Source organism: Chiroxiphia lanceolata, chromosome 2 (genome assembly GCF_009829145.1).
Source record: "Chiroxiphia lanceolata isolate bChiLan1 chromosome 2, bChiLan1.pri, whole genome shotgun sequence".
NCBI lineage: Eukaryota > Metazoa > Chordata > Aves > Passeriformes > Pipridae > Chiroxiphia > Chiroxiphia lanceolata.
In genome coordinates, this window is record NC_045638.1 from 5,377,761 (window position 1) to 5,395,157 (window position 17,397).

The window sequence follows — 17,397 nt, forward strand, 5'->3', positions numbered from 1 at the left end:
AATGTTTGTAATTTTTTTTCACCACTCAACAGCTCCCTCACACACATTATGCAGTATTTTCCACCACAGCAAGACTGGTAGGAAGAAAACTTGCAACAAAATCACATTATTACTTGCCCTAGCTCTGTGTGCCTGTCATGAATTCGTTTTTGTACCTCACAGATTTCTATGAAGGGGAAACTCAGTCTGATTAGCATGCTGCAACAATTTTATGATTACATATTCCAGAGATTGTTCAATCTCTTATGTTGTCACTAAACAGCTGATATCTAAATGCAGAGGACCATCTGAATGAGTACACTTGTACTTTTTTGGGTTGATAGGTGTATTTGAAAGAAAAAGTGCTGCAATGCATTCCTGTTTTCCATTAAGATCTGAAGAGTTTCATCCTCTGCAAGTTGACAGGAACCACTTGACTTGAGAGACTGTGCAGATCAGAGCAGAATTTGCCCTTCTGGGCAATCCTGGGGCTGCAACACACCAGCTGGAAACAGTAGTACCAGTTCTATTAGCACTTCAGAATCTCACACAGACCCTCCACAGCTACACCTGACCAGTCATTCCTCCACTTAAATACATTCTTTTCATTTTGAACTCGTACAGAGCTTGACTATGGGGGTTGGAGGCAGCCCTGGACTCACCTAGAAATTGTCAGGTGAGAGTCAATCATGCAGACAAACTAAGAGCAGCTAAATACAAGCAAAGGGCTGTGCTTGATTGCTGATGCCAGCTTTACTCAGGAATATAATATGGGATTTCTGCAGCTTGTACGAGGCAACATCCTTTACTAAATGTCTCATGTGCTGTCAATCATGCATCACAATTTAGGAAGGGATTATTTCAAACGTTAACTGGACAGCAGAACCTACTGGAGGACTTTTTCAGTTCAACTCATTCTAAGTTTGCAATGCAGGAAAAACCTGCCTTTGCTGCATTGCGTTTGGCTGTATTCATGAGCGCATGGATCAGTTTTGTAGGAACACCAATAAATCTCACTGCTTTTGCTTAGCAGGTGATAATGATGCTCAAATGTTGTGTGTCTTGTGAGGTCTGATCTACTGAACTGTTGTAAAATGATTGCTTTCTCGTACCGAATTCCCACTGGGCTGGATTCATCTCACCAGCTTTGCTCATCCAGAAGGAGGTCAGATTTAGAATTGCCTCCTCCAAGTCAGCTCTCCAGGCTCCCTCCTTAGTCAGCTGAGACGTAGGCACTGCTGAAAGGGGTCTCATTTCACCTTTCCTACCCACCCACATCATAACATGAGCCATCTGGAGGCATCTGTCTGTCTCTACCGACTGGACAGGGAGCATGGACCACTCACTTGGGCTGGACACTTAAGTTTTAGACCACTGGAAGTGAAATGTGATGCATCTCACAAGATTTATTTTTTTTTTTCCCAATAGCATGCAGGCAGTGCAAAGTCTGCTTCAGGAAAAAACCTCCTGTAAATGAAATTTACATTTCAGTGAAATATTTTTGCCCATAAAAGACAAAAATGTCCATCAAAGACATATGGATATGATTAATTCTAGGAAAAGACATGAAAATGTGGTTCCAGAAGAAGATAAAGACATAGAACCGTAAAGTTGGCTGCCACTTTTCAAGTATTTCAGTGTGTGGTAATATACATAATTTTAGACAAAAATTAAGTTGAAGGTATATTGGTCATTTTTTTCTGAACACCTAATTCCTTTTATCCCATTGAACAGGGTGCTCTGGTGACATATCACATATTGAACACACATGTGTGTTCCATCCCACCGGAACAGGTTGCCCAGAGAAGCTGTGGAACTATCCCTAGAAGTGTTCCAGGCCCTCCATCCTTTCTCCCTGCCTCAGTAATCCAGGGAATAATCTGAAAAACATGCTGGAGGTCAGAGCTCCAGGGTTTGGCAGTTTCATAAGGACTGAAAGATGTCCAGAGAGGATCCTGCCATTGTGTGCATTGCTCCCTTTGCATCTGGCATAATCCCCTATTTGGGACATACAAAGGGGATGTTACCAACACATTTTAGGGATAGCATTCATCCCTCACACATGGTTGGGGCCCAAATGGTCAGACCCCCAAATCTATCTCAGTTTCTGTGGGTACAGTTCCCACCTCTTCCTCTACCAGCCAAATCATCATCATCATGGCTGAGCTTCGCGAACGAAGATTTGGGAAGTGGCTTGGGATTTGAACCTGTTCCTTTATCTGTCCTCTCATTTTTCCTCTCACTCTGCATATCAGATGATGTTTTCTTTATCAGGTCACTGCTGCAGCTGGTTAAATACAGGTTAGCAGGTCTCTGGAACTCGTGGCTGAGGAGAGATTTTCTTCACTCCTGGGGCAAAGACCCAAATCTTGTAGAGCTCTTGAAGAAAAATCTTGGAAGCACTTTGTCTTTCCCTTCATTTTCTCAATCAAAATGACAGATTTGGGACAATGGGACTAAATGAGGGGTTAGGTCTGTCTGCTGTGGGTTTTTATCTCTTTTTGGCACCTGATTTTAGAAAAGCCTTCATGCCCAAGAGCCATGGCCAGATCACGGGGCCTTTTCTTGCTGGAACTTGGTAAGGTGGAACCTAAACTCTTGTCTGTCTTCTTACTGGTCTCGACTGCCTTTTTGGGTGTTTTTCTGTTCAACCTTTTGTTTTCAGTGAAGGAACAAGATTTCCTGGTTCCCACTTTTCCTTTCCAGCCTCTATGCACTACGTGGGGAGGGGTCATGTGAGGGAGTCAAGGCCAAGGATTTTCCAAGACCACACGGTACCTGGATGCCAGGTGATGCTCAGCTGAATGTCACTTTACCTCAGTGCTCTTCTGAATTTGGCTCCCCTGGCCTGGATCGATCCCATTTCTCCCAAAGCACTGATGACAGGATCTCAGCCACACTTGGTTTCTTTAGTGCCTGGCAACGTGAGAGGCTGATTCAGCCCCTCAGCTCTTAAGTGCCCTTTGGAAGTGCCCTGTTCTCTCTCTCCCTCGCTCTCTGCTGACTACAAAAGGTGCTGGGATGCGCAAGATTCCCATCACAGGTGCTTCTGCTGCCCATAGGCCCCTGGGATGCATTTCCTGCATCACTGGCTGTGGTGGAAATGGGGTTCTGTCTGTCTCCACAGCCTGTGCTGAGCCTTGCTGTGGAGCTGGGCAGCCTCACCGCCCTTTTGCTGCCCAGCCACCTCAGCTCTCTGGCAGAGCCTGCTGCTCTGGCAGCGGGCAGGGAGCCCATTCCCCGGGCAGTCCGGGGTGCCAGATGACCCCTTAAAGGAGGCTTTAAGTGAAACAGAAACGAAAAACAGCTGTAACCAGAAATGCGTGTTAAGCAGGATCTGTGCTGTGACACCATGAGATAAATGCATCTCCCACATCACTCCTAAATCAGAACAAGGACCCTCTCAAGAGCAGCTTTCAGGCTGCCGTTGCGGTCGGCAACCAAACTCATTTTTCCTTCTTTCTTTTGCCAAATTATTTTTTGTTAAAGGTTTTTGTTTTGTCAGAACCGTGTTCATGCTCTGCATCATTTGTTAGTCCTGCTTCCCTGCCAGTCCTGCCAGGACCCCTGTGCCAGGGGCATCAGGCTCCTCTCAAGTGGTAGAGGCACTTCATAGCATGTCACAACGAAGTTTTCCTTTCTTCAAACTGAATCAGCCCCTTTTCCCTTGCTTGGAAGTAAGCTGTTTCATTTATTTGGAAGAAATCTTGAGTCTCTGTTTTAAGGAGGGGCAGAAACAGAAGCAAATTAATGAAAAGCCAAGGGTGGGTTACAAGACCTGTGGAGCAGACCTCTTCCACAATCATCCTTGAGATGCCCAGCGGGGTGTTCTGTTTAACCTGCCTGATCCTGTAGGGGACCTGCCAGTCCCGCTGGGCACCCCATGTCTCACAGCCCACTGCCTGGCATCATCCCTCCAGGACATCTGGCACTGATTCCAACCAGACTGTCATTTCCAGGTCAGTCTCCGCATTTCTGCTGACCACGTTGCCCCCATCATGAGATCATGTCTTTCCAGAGGAATCCTGCTAATGCCTTCATTCTGCGAGACCGGTATATATAGGGGGAGCTTCCCTGGGGCTGCACCGCGCAGTCCAGCCAAGGCATCGCCGTCTCCCCAGCAGCGGCACTGCCCCTTCTGCTCTCCCCTTGCAGCCACAGGTCGCAGCAGCAGCAGCAGCAGCAGCAGCAGCATGGACATTACCATCCAGCACCCCTGGTTCAAGCGCGCTCTGGGACCCTTCATTCCAAGCCGTTTGTTCGACCAGTTTTTCGGGGAGGGTCTCCTCGAGTATGACCTCCTGCCTCTGTTCTCGTCCACTATCAGCCCCTACTACAGGCAGTCCCTCTTCCGCAGCGTGCTGGAGTCGGGCATCTCAGAGGTAAGGGCCCTTTGACTTCCTCTCCTTTTCCTTCTGCTCCTTCCTTGTGCCTCCACCTGCTCCTCCTCACCTGCATCCCACCAGTGGCTGTAGCCCTGTGCTGTGGTGTGAGGGGGCTCAGACCTCCAGCCCACCACCAAGCACAGTCCACCTGCCCCTTCTTGGGCGCAGAGGGAAACCTTCCCTGAGGATAAGCCCTCCCTTTGAGGAACAGAAACTGTTTTGGCTCCCGATGGTTGTTTCCAACACGTAAAAAGCTGCCTTTGCTGCTCTGTGCCCACCAGCCGTGTGGCAAGGAAGAGCCAGGCTGCTCCCAGAGTAAGGGCCTGCAAGGGCAGCTTGGCATTGGAGAGGAGCCTGGTGGGCAGGAGCTTTCTCCAGCCCCCTCCTCCACCTTGGGAACACGGTGGTTTTAACAATCCCACGCTGAAGGACCCTGGAGCAATCCTCCAAAGGCAGCTGTAGGAGTGTGTAGCCGTGGGGGCTGCGTTCTGAGCTCAGGGACCAGTTCTTTCTCTGGCCCTTTCTTACTGGAAGACCACAAAGAAACCATTAAACACGGAAAGGACAAAACACATGCTATCAGAGAGTATTACAGTGGTTTCCATCCCACCTTGCTGCTGAGTAAAAATGCCCAGTGCGTCTGACAGACTGCTGAGTGCAAAAGGGTCCCTGACACAAGAATAGCAGCAAGAAGTGACCTCTCCCCAGAATAGTTGCAATGGTGCAGACACCTACCATGGCCTCCCAGTGTCCCTACACCTACCAAGGCCTCCCAGTGTCCCTGGGTCCCTGTGATGGGAAAGAAAACCCCTGCTGAGGCCCATAGTCACGGAAGGAGAAACTGTACCACTACCAGACCACTCCATCTCTGGCTTTTAAGCTGTTGGTGCTGATTCCACACTCAGAGCTTGGGTCTTACTATCTGACAATGCTTGTTTCAGGTGAGGTCTGATCGGGACAAGTTTACAATCATGCTGGATGTAAAACACTTCTCTCCCGAAGACTTGAGTGTGAAGATTATTGATGACTTTGTGGAAATCCATGGCAAGCACAGTGAAAGACAGGTAAGTGGAAGTGACATGATGGTGGAGCAACTGGGGAGTCGAGCTCCGTTTTCCTTCTTTCCAACAGTTCTCAGCTGAAGGAAAAAAAAAAGAATTTATCAGAAGAAGGAGTTATTTATCGATTGTCACTATTGGCATGACCAGTTCCCATAGAGCCCCAACTTGATATCTGACAATAACAAGCTAATCCACTCCTCTTTTGTTTATTTTCAATCATCATCTTCCATAACCGTCAGATGACGGTGTCCATTGTTCCCTAATAACACTGGACCAGACAAAGAACATCATCTGGTGCTGCTGAAGCATGGCTGAGTTTTCATAAGCCAGAATCACTAGTGAAAACAGAGTTTTCATGTGCTGATCTGGGAGAAAAAAGCAAGAGCAAACAAAACAAAAGAAAAACAACCAAGTGCCTCAGGCTTGGAAACTTTTAACGTGTATGTCATGGAAATATCTGTGGGGGTCGAAAAGTGAATTATACCAGCAGGGGTTTAATTCTTCTCATACACATATTTGGCCAGACAAAGCTCTAGTCTGGAAACAGTATGTATTTTTTTAATATAGTTATTTTTTCCAGAGGAAGAGAGCAGCTGTTTTCATGGCCGACTTAGAAAAAATAATTGCATTTCTCATTCTTTTGGCCAGAAAAAGAAGGGGGCCAGGATTGTGGCTGACAAGGCATTGCAGCCTAGTAAATAAATACATGGGTGCACACGTCCGCCTTGCTTTTACCTTCCCAGAACTCTGGGCTTTGTCTCCAAGCATCCTTTGAAATGAGCGGCCTAAATCAGGTCTCAAACTGTAATATGGCCAAAAAACACACCCTGCTGCTCTGCTCAGTTCTTGCAGCTTCAGGGGCATCACGGGGCACACCTGGCCCCACAAACCTGTAAAGCATTAAAAAAAGGCGGTGATGTGCCCAGCGGTGCTGGCAGCGCAGCGTCACGATGATCCTGAGGGAATGCGGATGTCCCCGCAGGGCCGGGCAGAGGGAGGCACGGAGGGTTTCTGACGTGCCTTCCCCCCCCCTTTCCCCACTGCCTCTCAGGATGACCACGGCTACATCTCCCGGGAATTCCACCGCCGGTACCGCCTGCCCGCCAACGTGGACCAGGCCGCCATCACCTGCTCGCTGTCCAACGATGGCATGCTGACCTTCTCGGGCCCCAAGGTCCCCTCCAACATGGACGCCGGCCACAGCGAGAGGCCCATCCCCGTGTCCCGGGAGGAGAAGCCCACCTCCGCTCCTTCCTCCTAAGCCCGCCTGCCACCGCGGCGCACAGGCTGCCACCACCCGCAGGGCTCATCCCCAGAGCCATCGCATAGATATCAGTGAATATCCAGAGGGGTTTATTTTGTTGGTTCCTCCCCTACTTTGTTTCCTTTCTGGTTTGTTTTTTTTTTTTCCTTCCTCCTCCCTTCCCCCCCCCTTTTTCCCTTGGATGGAACGAGGGGCTGGGTGAGCGGCTGGTGGACTAATTGAAGCTTAAACCTGTGGGGATGGCATGGATGGCGATGCTGCCATGCTGCTGTACTTGCTGAAAGGGTCTTCGTCCGGTGCTGTAGCCCATATCCACCATCAGGTAGGAGGGAGTGCACGAGTAATGCTGGCTCCTGGTGCACCAAGTCTCCAGGCGAGGCTTGGAGCAGGGGAAAAGCCCTGCAGACTTGCTCTACCCCACTCAGAGTTAAACTGGTTACTCTTAAAAAAACCCCCAACAAAACAGCAACAGAGCCAAGCCCCACACTCGAGATCCCGCGTGCATGCGATGAACCTGCCACGAGTTCCTTGCAGCTGCAGGAGAAATAATAACATCTCACCTTCAGGGGGTTGAAACATGGGTTTGGTTGTTTTTTTTTTTTTTCAGTGAAGTGTTTAAGTGTATCTGTTCACACCACTGCCCTGTCGTTTCCCTCGGGGACAACTGGCAGGAGGACAAGCATGTCTTTCTACTGTCTTAGTAGGCCCTCGGGGGAGAGAGGGGGGCTCACCGCTGTGCAGAGGCTTCACATCCCCAGCCAGCTCTCCCCAGCCTGTGCGTTAACACACCGTCTCCCTTGCTCTCCCTGTAATTCTAGGGTAGCCCCACCTCTCCCACTGGTATCTGGCACTCAACCTGAGAACGTGGTCAGTGGCGGTCAATAAAGTGATTTAGGAAACACGCAATTGGCTTCAGGGGTTTCATTTGTTCCTTTGGAAGGTTTTTGGAGGTCAGCGTGGTGCTTATCACCGCTTAAAGGATGAGCTTTCCACTGTTGGGATGATGGCTCGCCCTGTCTTTCGTGTTCTTGTTGTCCTTCATGCAAGCAAAACAAAAGGATCGGAAAAAGGACGAAATTCAGCAGCCTGACAACCATGCCATTATTTCAGTTTGTTGAGTCGGTACAGACAGCAGTGCAGACCTCATCTCCGTGGAACAATGTGGAGGATTTAATCCCAAATTAATGATTAAAGTTGCTTGATGGCAGGGCAGGTAGGGTGTAGGTACAAGCTCTCCCTGCAGCTGCCACACACGAAACCCACAGCTCCCAAGTCTGCACAGATGTGAGTGCTCAAGACTGAAGGTTTCAGCACTCGTGCTCCACTCAAATAGCTTTCCACGCAGATGGAAATCCAGGGTGTTTAGGAAAGGCTGATAACCCCACATGCCCATAATTAACCCCATAGGTAAAATCAGCTTGGACACAGAGTGCTTTTCCTCTTGGTTGAGATCTCCACATCCAAGACCCGCAATGGGAGGTGGAGCTTCTGAGGTCCACCTTGGCTCCCAAGTAGAGAAGGTCACTGCTTCCCTGGGAGCAGACACATGTTTGTCTCAATCATCATGTCTTTGAGGGGTCCTGGATCCCACCTACAAATCAAGGCAGGGTGACAACAAAACAAGGACATCCTTCCCAGGGAAGAGCACAGGTCCATGCCCTCACTGGGAGGTGAGAACAGTCGGAGAAAGAGTGTCTGCTCTGTCAAAAAGCTGACCCCACCAGCCTCCTCTTTGCTGATGATTAGCTGTAAAAAAGAGAAAAAAAATGCAGGTTTTTGTTGTTTGTTTTTGTCATGGGATGGGTTTAAATATTAATATGAGCCATAAACACAGAAGCTCTGTGACTATTTAAATTTAAAAAGCGCTTACTTCCACCTCATCAAGGCCAAAACCCAGGCAGGGCTGGCAGTCAGCAGCAAAGGCTTTGCCTCTTATACAGAGAAAGTGAGTGTGTCCCAGGGCTCATCCTGGTCCAAACCTCCCAAGGACAGGGGTGCTGGGAGTATTGTTGGGATCAGCATCACAGCAGGATAGTAGAGCCTGCTGGGAACTGGGCAGCTGGAGGAGAAGCAGGGAGAGGAGTGAGGCTGCAGGAGATGGGAGTGCTGCAGAATCAGGAATGAGCAGGCAAGGAGGGTGATCACTGCCTGGTAATTAGAAAGCAATAAATCCCCTCTGCATCTGACACCATTTTAAACCAATTTTTTACTGAGATTAATTACTGGGCAATCTCAAAGCTTTCTACCAAAAATTGTGCTGCCTTTTGCATTTGCATCTCCAGGGGAAAAGCGTGCATGAGCCCACTTTGGGAGAGGGCAATTTTGTTCCAGGAGACATGAAAAGCGCATTTTATTCGAAGCTGCCTCTTGCTACTTTTCCTGTCACTAAAAGGCCCCTGGTCTCTGATGCTTTCCCCTCTTCCCCTCATAGGCAGCTTCTTGCCAGAGCCTTGGTGCCTCCCCACCACATGCTGACAGAAACTCAGTGAAGCCAGAAGCAAAAAACCCCAAGTCCCAGCCCCAGACATTTAGCCCCCATTCAAACCTCTCAGAGATGTAAAAATAGGAAAACACATTTTGAGTGTGATCAGTGTGCAGATGTTGCCTGCAGGTGTCTGAGCAGCCTGTGTGTCTGTCAGTCCCATGAAATGAGATTTGAACCTTTTGTGGGCACCTCTTCATGCCTGGATGGCAGAAAGTGAGGGTTTGATGATAAGAAATCAGGAGAGGTTTGGAGCAATCCAGGAGCCACACACAGGGGCAGCAGCCCAGCACCCGTGCAGCCCCTCACCTTTGGGGCACATCCCAGGGACACCAGACTTTGACTGCCTTGCTGGTCTGACAAGGGCTGATTTTAAAGCCTTTTGCAATCCATCAGCTAATTAAAACCATGAGGAACTCTAAAGCCTCTGTGCAAGGACATGCTGAGTGGCTGATGGTGTTTTGTATAGGAGGGGAAACATGTCACTGAAGGCTCCCCAGCCTGTCCCCAAACCAAGAGTACCCCTGGCCTCGAGGGGCTCATCCACTTGCAAAAGAGCTTGAGCACTGGCATTAACTCCTCCCTGCTTACTGGTGCCTATGTGTCACTCAAAATATTTCACATTTTTCACCCAGAAGTCTTCCTAGTCACACCCCTTTGGGATACTCCTCCTCTTCCTCTGCTTCTGTGCACTTGGCTCTGCAAAAGTTATTGCTTCCCTCTGCCAAGATTAATTTTCCTTTAAAGAAATTCTTGTCATTCATAGCCTATGACCACGATTTCAGCAAGGAGGTCTTCACCACAGCTTTTCTATGCAAATTCACCTGTTAATAAGGTGTTGATAACACTCCTCAAGGACTAACAAAATTTCTTTGAGGTTTTTTGGTTAGTGATTCAGTGGATGATTTTGTCACGGAGGGAAAGGCATCAGAGCACCCTGCCCACAGGGAACCTTCAAAGCATCCAGGTAGTTTGGCGTAGGGTGGCCTGTAACCTGTAGGGGCTTCTGCTCAGGGAGACTATTCATCCTTTTTGCAATGTGTTTTTATTACCTGCCCTCTGTTTCCACACAAACTGATTACCTTGCTTGCCTAAAGAAAGCAGCTTCCCCTCTAGAGGAATTGTTAAAGGGTTCCGAGGAGGATGCAGCAGACAGTGGTCCAGGGATGTGCACCCTCCTCCAGGCAATTCCCCTTCTTCCCAGAGGCTCCAGTAGCTCATTGGGGGTGGCAGTGACGTGGAGAGCAGCAGTAGCTGCTGGTGCTGTACCTGCCCTCTGCCCTCCTCATTGCACTCCTTGAGCAGGGTATGTCACCTCTGCTAGGATCCCGTTTCCTCCAAGAAAAAGCTGGGAGCAAGAGCTGCCAGGATCTGACCTGCAGGCCACCAGCCAGGATGCTGTCCCTGAGCATTTTGGGCAAGGCTCCTTCCTTGTCTCCCCTCTTGGCAGGGGGATAAGGAAGACCCTCCTCACCCTTTCCTGGAGAAGGCACACAGGGCTCTCACAGCCCTCTCTACAAGGGAGCAGGCAGTTAATGAATGCTGCAATCTCCCCCCTGGCTAATCCACTACTTTTGGACTTAAGTCGCCCGGATTCTGGCAGATCAGCCCCGGAGAGAGGCAGGGATTGTCTGGAAAAGCTGTGTCCCCACGGGGTGGCAGCCTTTCCTGCGTTCTGGCTCTCAGAAGGACTCCCTTCACCTCCCGGGTTCTGACATCTCCCCGGGGAGACGGGAACCCAGGGCACAAGGCACATGGAACCGACAAAGGTTGCACAACTCTGGCTTTTCTTGGTTCCCGATTGATTTGCGAGTTAGCCAGTGTTACATAAAATTTGGGAGTAGCCTGAAAGTTTGCCAGCACTTCCCCACCTTTCCCCCCTCCACCTCTTTTTTTTTTTCTTTAAAGCAAATTCTGTTACATGCAACCCCCATAACCCCTCATCCCCTAGGTATTGTCATCAGGATTTGATCTCTGCTACATAAGTTTCTATGATCTGAGGTTAAAAAAGCAGTAGCTGCCCCTGTTGGCAGCAGAAAGGGCTCCAAACACATCTAAAAAAATTCCAATATTCTCTAAAAAGTGCATAACACTGATATTCTGGGCAGACGTCTGCAGTTTATTTCTGCTGTTGGACATGTAAATTTGGGATAAGCAGCCAGCGGAGACCATGATGATGTGGACTCTGCCCCCCTCAACCTGGACTTTGTCACTCCAGTGTGACCTCTTGTCAGGACTGGCTTGGAAAACCACCAGCTCATGTGAGAAGAGCAGGTACCTGCCAAGTCCCTGGTTTCCTAGCTCCTGATGTGGCCAAGGAGAGTTTTCCCAGGGGAAGTGCAATCAGGATCTGCACAGAGCCAAGGCAGCAAGGCTGGAGCCAGGTTACATGGCTGGCACTTCCTTTGCCATTAACTGGTACTTTTAATGAAAAATGTGAGGTTGGGACGTGGTGTAGATGTTTGTGGCATTTCCGGGAGTGCAGCACAAGAGGAATAAAAATGAGATCTCAGTCAGAGAGCCTGAGGCAAGACGATGGAGCGATGTAAGTCGACCAAAACTCAGAGGACTTGTCTCTGCCTCAAAGGCCATCCTCCAGCTGTCTTGCAGAGACCTACCACACACCATGAGGGCTGTGAACTCTTCAGTCTTCTTGGGAAGGGTGGGTTCAGCCTGGACTGGAGAAGGTGCTCTGCCTCAGCAGGGGTGGTGGTAGCTAGGCAGGGACTCTGCAAAACCTGCTGCTGCTGCTGCTGCTGCTGGGGAAATCCCTGTCAGCCACCACAGGCTCTGCATGATGTCCAGCCTGGCTTGCCCTTTCACAGCCCACATTTATCCACACCACTGTTGGGACAGGGGGCCAGTAAGTGCTGCCACACAGCCGTGCTGGGGGAGCTGTAAATCGGGGAGGGGGGCAGCACGTGTCAGTTGGCAGATTTGGGAACACGGGAGAGACCCAACTACCCTGGCATATAGGCAGAGGCTGATCCACAAGGCCCTGGAGACTCTCCTCTGTAGCGTTCATTGCTTCCAGAGAGCGCTGCCATATCTTGCTGGAGCTATTTTGGGATGGTTAAGGGTCTGTCTGTGCAAGGTTCCAGGCATAGGGAGGCCCCGTATGGAGTATTTTCAGCACACAACCTCTCAAGGGGCTCATGGGCAGTGTTCCTGTTGAATGGTGTGGGCTGGTGTGTCCCAGGGGAACTAACAGCACAGCTGGCAGTCGGGAAAAAGGGAATTTCCATGATTTGCTTGCAGTGATTTCTCTGTGAAGATTTCATAGCTGGTCGGTCATTTCATTAACCTCGGATCAGGGGAAGAGGAGCTTCACTTAATCCAGAGGCTGCTCTGCCTTTAAGGCCATCAGTGCAGTGAAGCTCTGAACACGTGTGTATTCCAGTGTGCACAAAACATGTCATATCTAACACAGCATTTGCACACGAACAGCTTTATTTCCTTGGTACCTCAAGCGCTGTGCTCCGAGATGCTGTGCCAGAGGATTTTTACATACTCGTCCAACCATTCCTGCTTTTTTTCCAAAGAACCGGCTCTTGTTGCGTCTCGGTACCTTTCAAGATGCTTTTCCTGCCCTGGCCGCCCGGCACCAGCAGCACATCCCCCTCCCGGGAGGTGGCAGCAGCCCCTCGCCGGTGGGACCGAGTGGCCTCCCCGGCTTGGAAGGGAACACAGGACGGAAAGGTCACACTCGGTATTTGCTGAGCATCTGCTGTATGTTCCTTCGGAGAATGTTATGGGTTTGTGGGGTTTTTTCCCCCTTATTTTTCTACACCCCAACAGTAACTCTTTCAGTTTTCTTTTTCCCTTTTTCTTTGACAATGTGCTCAAAGGAAGCAGAGCAGCCCCATGGTCCAAACTGTCTCAGCTCTCCACCCACTCAGGCTGATGTCAGCCCCTCGCTGCAGGATTTAATGCACTGCTGTCTGCCCTCCACATTGCTAATTGCAACGTCCTTTTGCTTTCCCTTCCTCTTTCTGCCGGAGAAATCCCTCAGATCCAAAGCCCTTTGATGCCCTTTTCCTCCCTGTCGAGCCACTCTGGAGGATGGGATGTGCAGTGTCACCCTACCACCAAGCCACCAGAGCGAAAACAAGGGGCAACCCAGGGAAATATGCCCCCCAAAGTGTTTTACAGGCCACTGGGTGTGTCTCTGGTCAAAGGGGTCCCTTTTAGTCCATCCTTATCCCTCGGACACGCGGCTGAGTCTTGCACTGGAGTGACATTTGGCTCTGATGATGTTCATGTTGAGATAACTCAGCAGGAGTTATTGCCAGAGCTCAGAGGTGAGCTGTAAAGGCCTTAGAAAGTCTGCTTCATAATTCTCAGCGCTGACTAAGGAAGGTCTGGGGTTTAATTTCCTGCCTTTTTTTTTTTTTTTGGTTGGTTGTTATTGTTGTTTGTTTTTACTTAAGGAGAAATATTTGGGATGTCTAGCCTTGTCTCCACTGGTTTTGCTGGAAGGCTCCTTGGGCTTTTCAGAGGATTTGTGTGTTGAACTCTCTCACACTGTAAACAAAGCGTGTCAAATCCTTCCCAAAGATGCTGATTTTCCAAAGCATTCTTTAAAAGCCTGACCTTTCTTCTCCAATAATTTATGAACTACTTCCAAACACTCCACAAAACAGTAATGCAAAAAGCCTGACTTATTTATGTGCTTCAGCGGGCCATAGGGGTAAGAAAAGCTATACATAGCTTTGTTTCAGTCTCTGGGCATGTCATTACTTCCCCTGTGAGGTTCATGACACCAGGATCTATGACCCTGTCCACGGGACTGAAACCAGGAAGCCCAACAGGCTCATTCAGCCCCTGTAGCAATTTGGCTTCCGCTGATAATTTCTGCTTCTCATTGATTTTCAACACGTCAGCTCGAAGTCTCACCTGAATTTAGTGCAAAACAAACACCCTGTCACATCCACACAGAGAAAATGGAATACCATGAACTTAATTAACAATGGCAAGGAGATCCAGTGGAGTCTGGGAAAGGATTTTGGAGAGGAAAGCAATCATTAGCAGTTTTTTTGCTGGTCAGTAGTTTCTCTAGCAGAACACACCAGAGCTGACTTGTAAGCTTGCCAGGTTGGCTTTTCTCTTCCAGGAACTACTAATGCCCTATCATTTTATTTCCCTATCATTTTAACTAAGAAAGGCATCATGGAGTAAGAGAGGTGTAGACTGGGATGCAACGAAGACCCAAAAAAGAGATGGTACCCATGGGTGAACCAGTGAAGTTGGCTACAACAGTATTTCCCTCTTCCTTGGAAAAAGCAGCCCAACCACACTCCAACTTCTCCTTTGGGGAGCTGGCAGATAACTGAGAGACAAGGTCTCCAGCTAGAGTAGTAAGCATAGATCAACTCTTTTATGATTTGATAACACAAACTTAAAAAAAAAACCTAACAAAGAAACATGCAAGGGAGGATAGATATGTATTTTTCATCTGTTTTTTTTCCTTGAATAAGATGAAGTTCAGGAGCCACCCCGGTTTCTGAAGCACTTGTAAATGCTCTCCAGCTGAGTATAGCAGAAATCAGTGTGTGGTTGCTGTGCAGCTGGACTGTCCTGCTCTCCCTCCCAGCACCTGATGCTCCAAGTCCTAGGGGGGCTGAGCTGGCATTTAAGCTTCTCATTCACATTTATGCCTGGCAAACTGCAGAAGGTTGCCTCAGTGTGTGGGTTCCATGCTTAGGTTGTTAACCAAACTGCTGAAAAGGCACTAATTTAACCAAGAGATTGCAAAAAACACAACAAACCAGCCACCACCAAAAAAAACACAATCAACCAACCAAGAGACCTCAAAAAAGCAAGACAGCAGAGCCTGACAGCTTCTACCTGTACATTTTGGAGTAAGACAGCATAAATGTCTTGGAAAAACTCATATCCAAACTCATACCCATAGCACTCGTGGTTTCATTTGCCCAGACCTTTCATGAGGGGTTTGTATGAAGGGGTGATGTAGTGACAGGGAGTCAGCCTGAGGCGAGCAGTTACTGTGCCAAAAGCCCCTCTCCTTGTGACCCACACAGCACTCAGGGCACAGAGGAATTTCTCGCCACGTGTTTGCACCACAGAACAAAGTCCTCCAATAGATCAGATGTGAACTCACGTTTCTCAAGCATCTGAGGTGAAATGCTCTCTTTGCCTTGGAAGAGAACCAGACATGGAGGTCTCCAGCATATTTTGCTGTAGCTGCAATGTCTCAGGACGCAGCCAGGTCAAAGGGTTGTAGACAGAGGGAATATTTTTCATTATATCTACTAGCACAGCTGGAAAAACTAGAGGAGGTTTTGGGCTCTGAAGCCAATCTACAAGTCAGTGAGGGCTTTGAGAGACGAGCCTTGGCCATGGCTGTTATGGTAGGTCACACATTACCCCCTTCACTGCCGTGTCCTGTCCAAAGGACTCATCTCTGCAGAGGGCAAGGTCGTGCATAGGAGGCAGAAGACAGATTTGCCAGAATATCTACCAAAATTTTCCTGCTCAATGCCTACTCTGCAGCCCTTCCCTGGGTTCACAGGTGCTGTCAGCACTCACGTGTCTGCCAGTAAATGGAAGCAGTTAGGAAACTGTGCAACAGCGACAGAAATCTGGTTTAATCTCTTCTCTGATAAGCTCACTTCTCAGATAAACCTTAAGGAAAGAGAAGATGGAAGTCTGGAAAATGCCAATGAGTAAAAGGATGGGTATGATACAATTCAACTGTATTACTTCTTGTTATAAGATAAGCATAAAAATTAGGGGTGATGTTTCCTATTAAAAAGTGCTCTGCAGGTGTACAGTATACAGGTGCTGGGGAGAAAATTCTAGTCCATTGGGTTGTTTTTAAGGCTGGATGCTCTGGGTACAGGAGCTGCTTGGGTGGCTCTGTGCAGAGAGATCACATGAGCTCAGGTGGCTGCATGAGCCCTGCACGGGTAGGGTTGGGACAGGGAGAGGGAATTTTTGAGCCCCTTGACAGCAGAGGACAAAGTTTAAGCGTGACAACATTTAAGAAGCCGGTGTAGGGACAGAAGAGGAGCTGCAGGAACAAGTGCATGGGCAGGAAGGGGGCTCCTGGCAGCCACATTGTCTTTTGCAGGGCTAGTCCCTGAGTTAGCTCTTACCAAGGAAGTGCAAGTGCCCAGGAAGGTGCCAGAGATGGGGGAACAGCTACCCAGGAGGATATTAAGGAAAAAGACCAGCTTAGCTGGATGGAGTTCCTTCATTAGGAAGGAACATTTACAAGAGCATGTAGTGAGAGGACAAGGGGGAATGGCTTCAAAAGAGAGTAGGTGTAGATCAGATATTAGGAAGAAATTCTTCACTGTAAGGGGGTGTGAGGAAAATTTTAGTGTGAGGCACCAGAACAGGTTGTCCAGAGAAACTGTGGCTGCCCCATCCCTGGAAGTGTCCAAGGCCAGGTTGGATGGATCTCTGAACACCCTGGTCTACTGGAAGGTGTCCCTGCCCATGGCAGGGGGGTTGGAACTGGGTGATCTTTAAGGTGCTTTCCAACCCAAACCATTGGATAATTCTGTGATTAAGTGTCTGTGGGGCACCAGCACCAACACCAGCTGACGATGCTCGAGGGGTGTGCTGTGCCCATGTGAGCCAGGATCTGTGCCTGGAGGATGGTTTTCGTGGTATTTTGGACCTGGTGGGTGGGTGCCCTGGGAAAAAGTGTGGGTGTTGTTACTCTTGTTATAGCTTTTTTTTTGGCAGCATCTGATCACACAGGGTGGACAAAATTCAGGCACGTCCTGGTGGGGAGAAAAAGCTCCCAGGGAAAGTCCCTGCAGCTGGAGAGTCGGAGACTGCCTGGGAAAGACCCAAACTAGCCCCAGCATGAGGAGGTGGAGAAGAGGCCTTAAGGGAGAAGACAAAGATATGCATAGGTGGAAACCCCCCTGCCTACCCCAAAGGAAGGGCCCAGTGCCTGGCTTTGGGCTGGGGCACAGTGACCCTTCCTGGGGCATCTCAGGGGCATTAGCTGGGTTCCTGTAGAGAGAACATGAAGAAAGGGAACAGCAGCCACTTTTGTTTGTTTGGTTGGTTTTGTTATTATTATGAGTTATGTGCTCCACAACAAAGCACCAACCTCCCCTGCTCCAGACAAGCTCAGAGATTTTTTTACTGTGTTCTCTTCGAGCCTTCCTTCTGGCAAGTGTCTTCCGCCTAAAGGCTACTGCCCTTTGATCCACCCACCAGTCCCTGGCACTGCCCCACATCCAA

At 49.1% G+C, this 17,397-nt stretch overlaps 1 protein-coding gene across 1 annotated transcript; it reads left to right on the plus strand.

Annotated features, from left to right (window-relative positions):
• Window positions 1-4,163: 4,163 nt before the first annotated feature.
• On the plus strand, window positions 4,164-6,794 carry CRYAA (crystallin alpha A). The gene is made up of 3 exons (XM_032679565.1): window positions 4,164-4,361; window positions 5,306-5,428; window positions 6,477-6,794. The coding sequence occupies exons 1-3, from the start codon at window positions 4,173-4,175 to the stop codon at window positions 6,684-6,686; spliced, it is 522 nt and encodes a 173-aa protein (XP_032535456.1). The 5' UTR covers window positions 4,164-4,172; the 3' UTR covers window positions 6,687-6,794.
• Window positions 6,795-17,397: the final 10,603 nt, after the last annotated feature.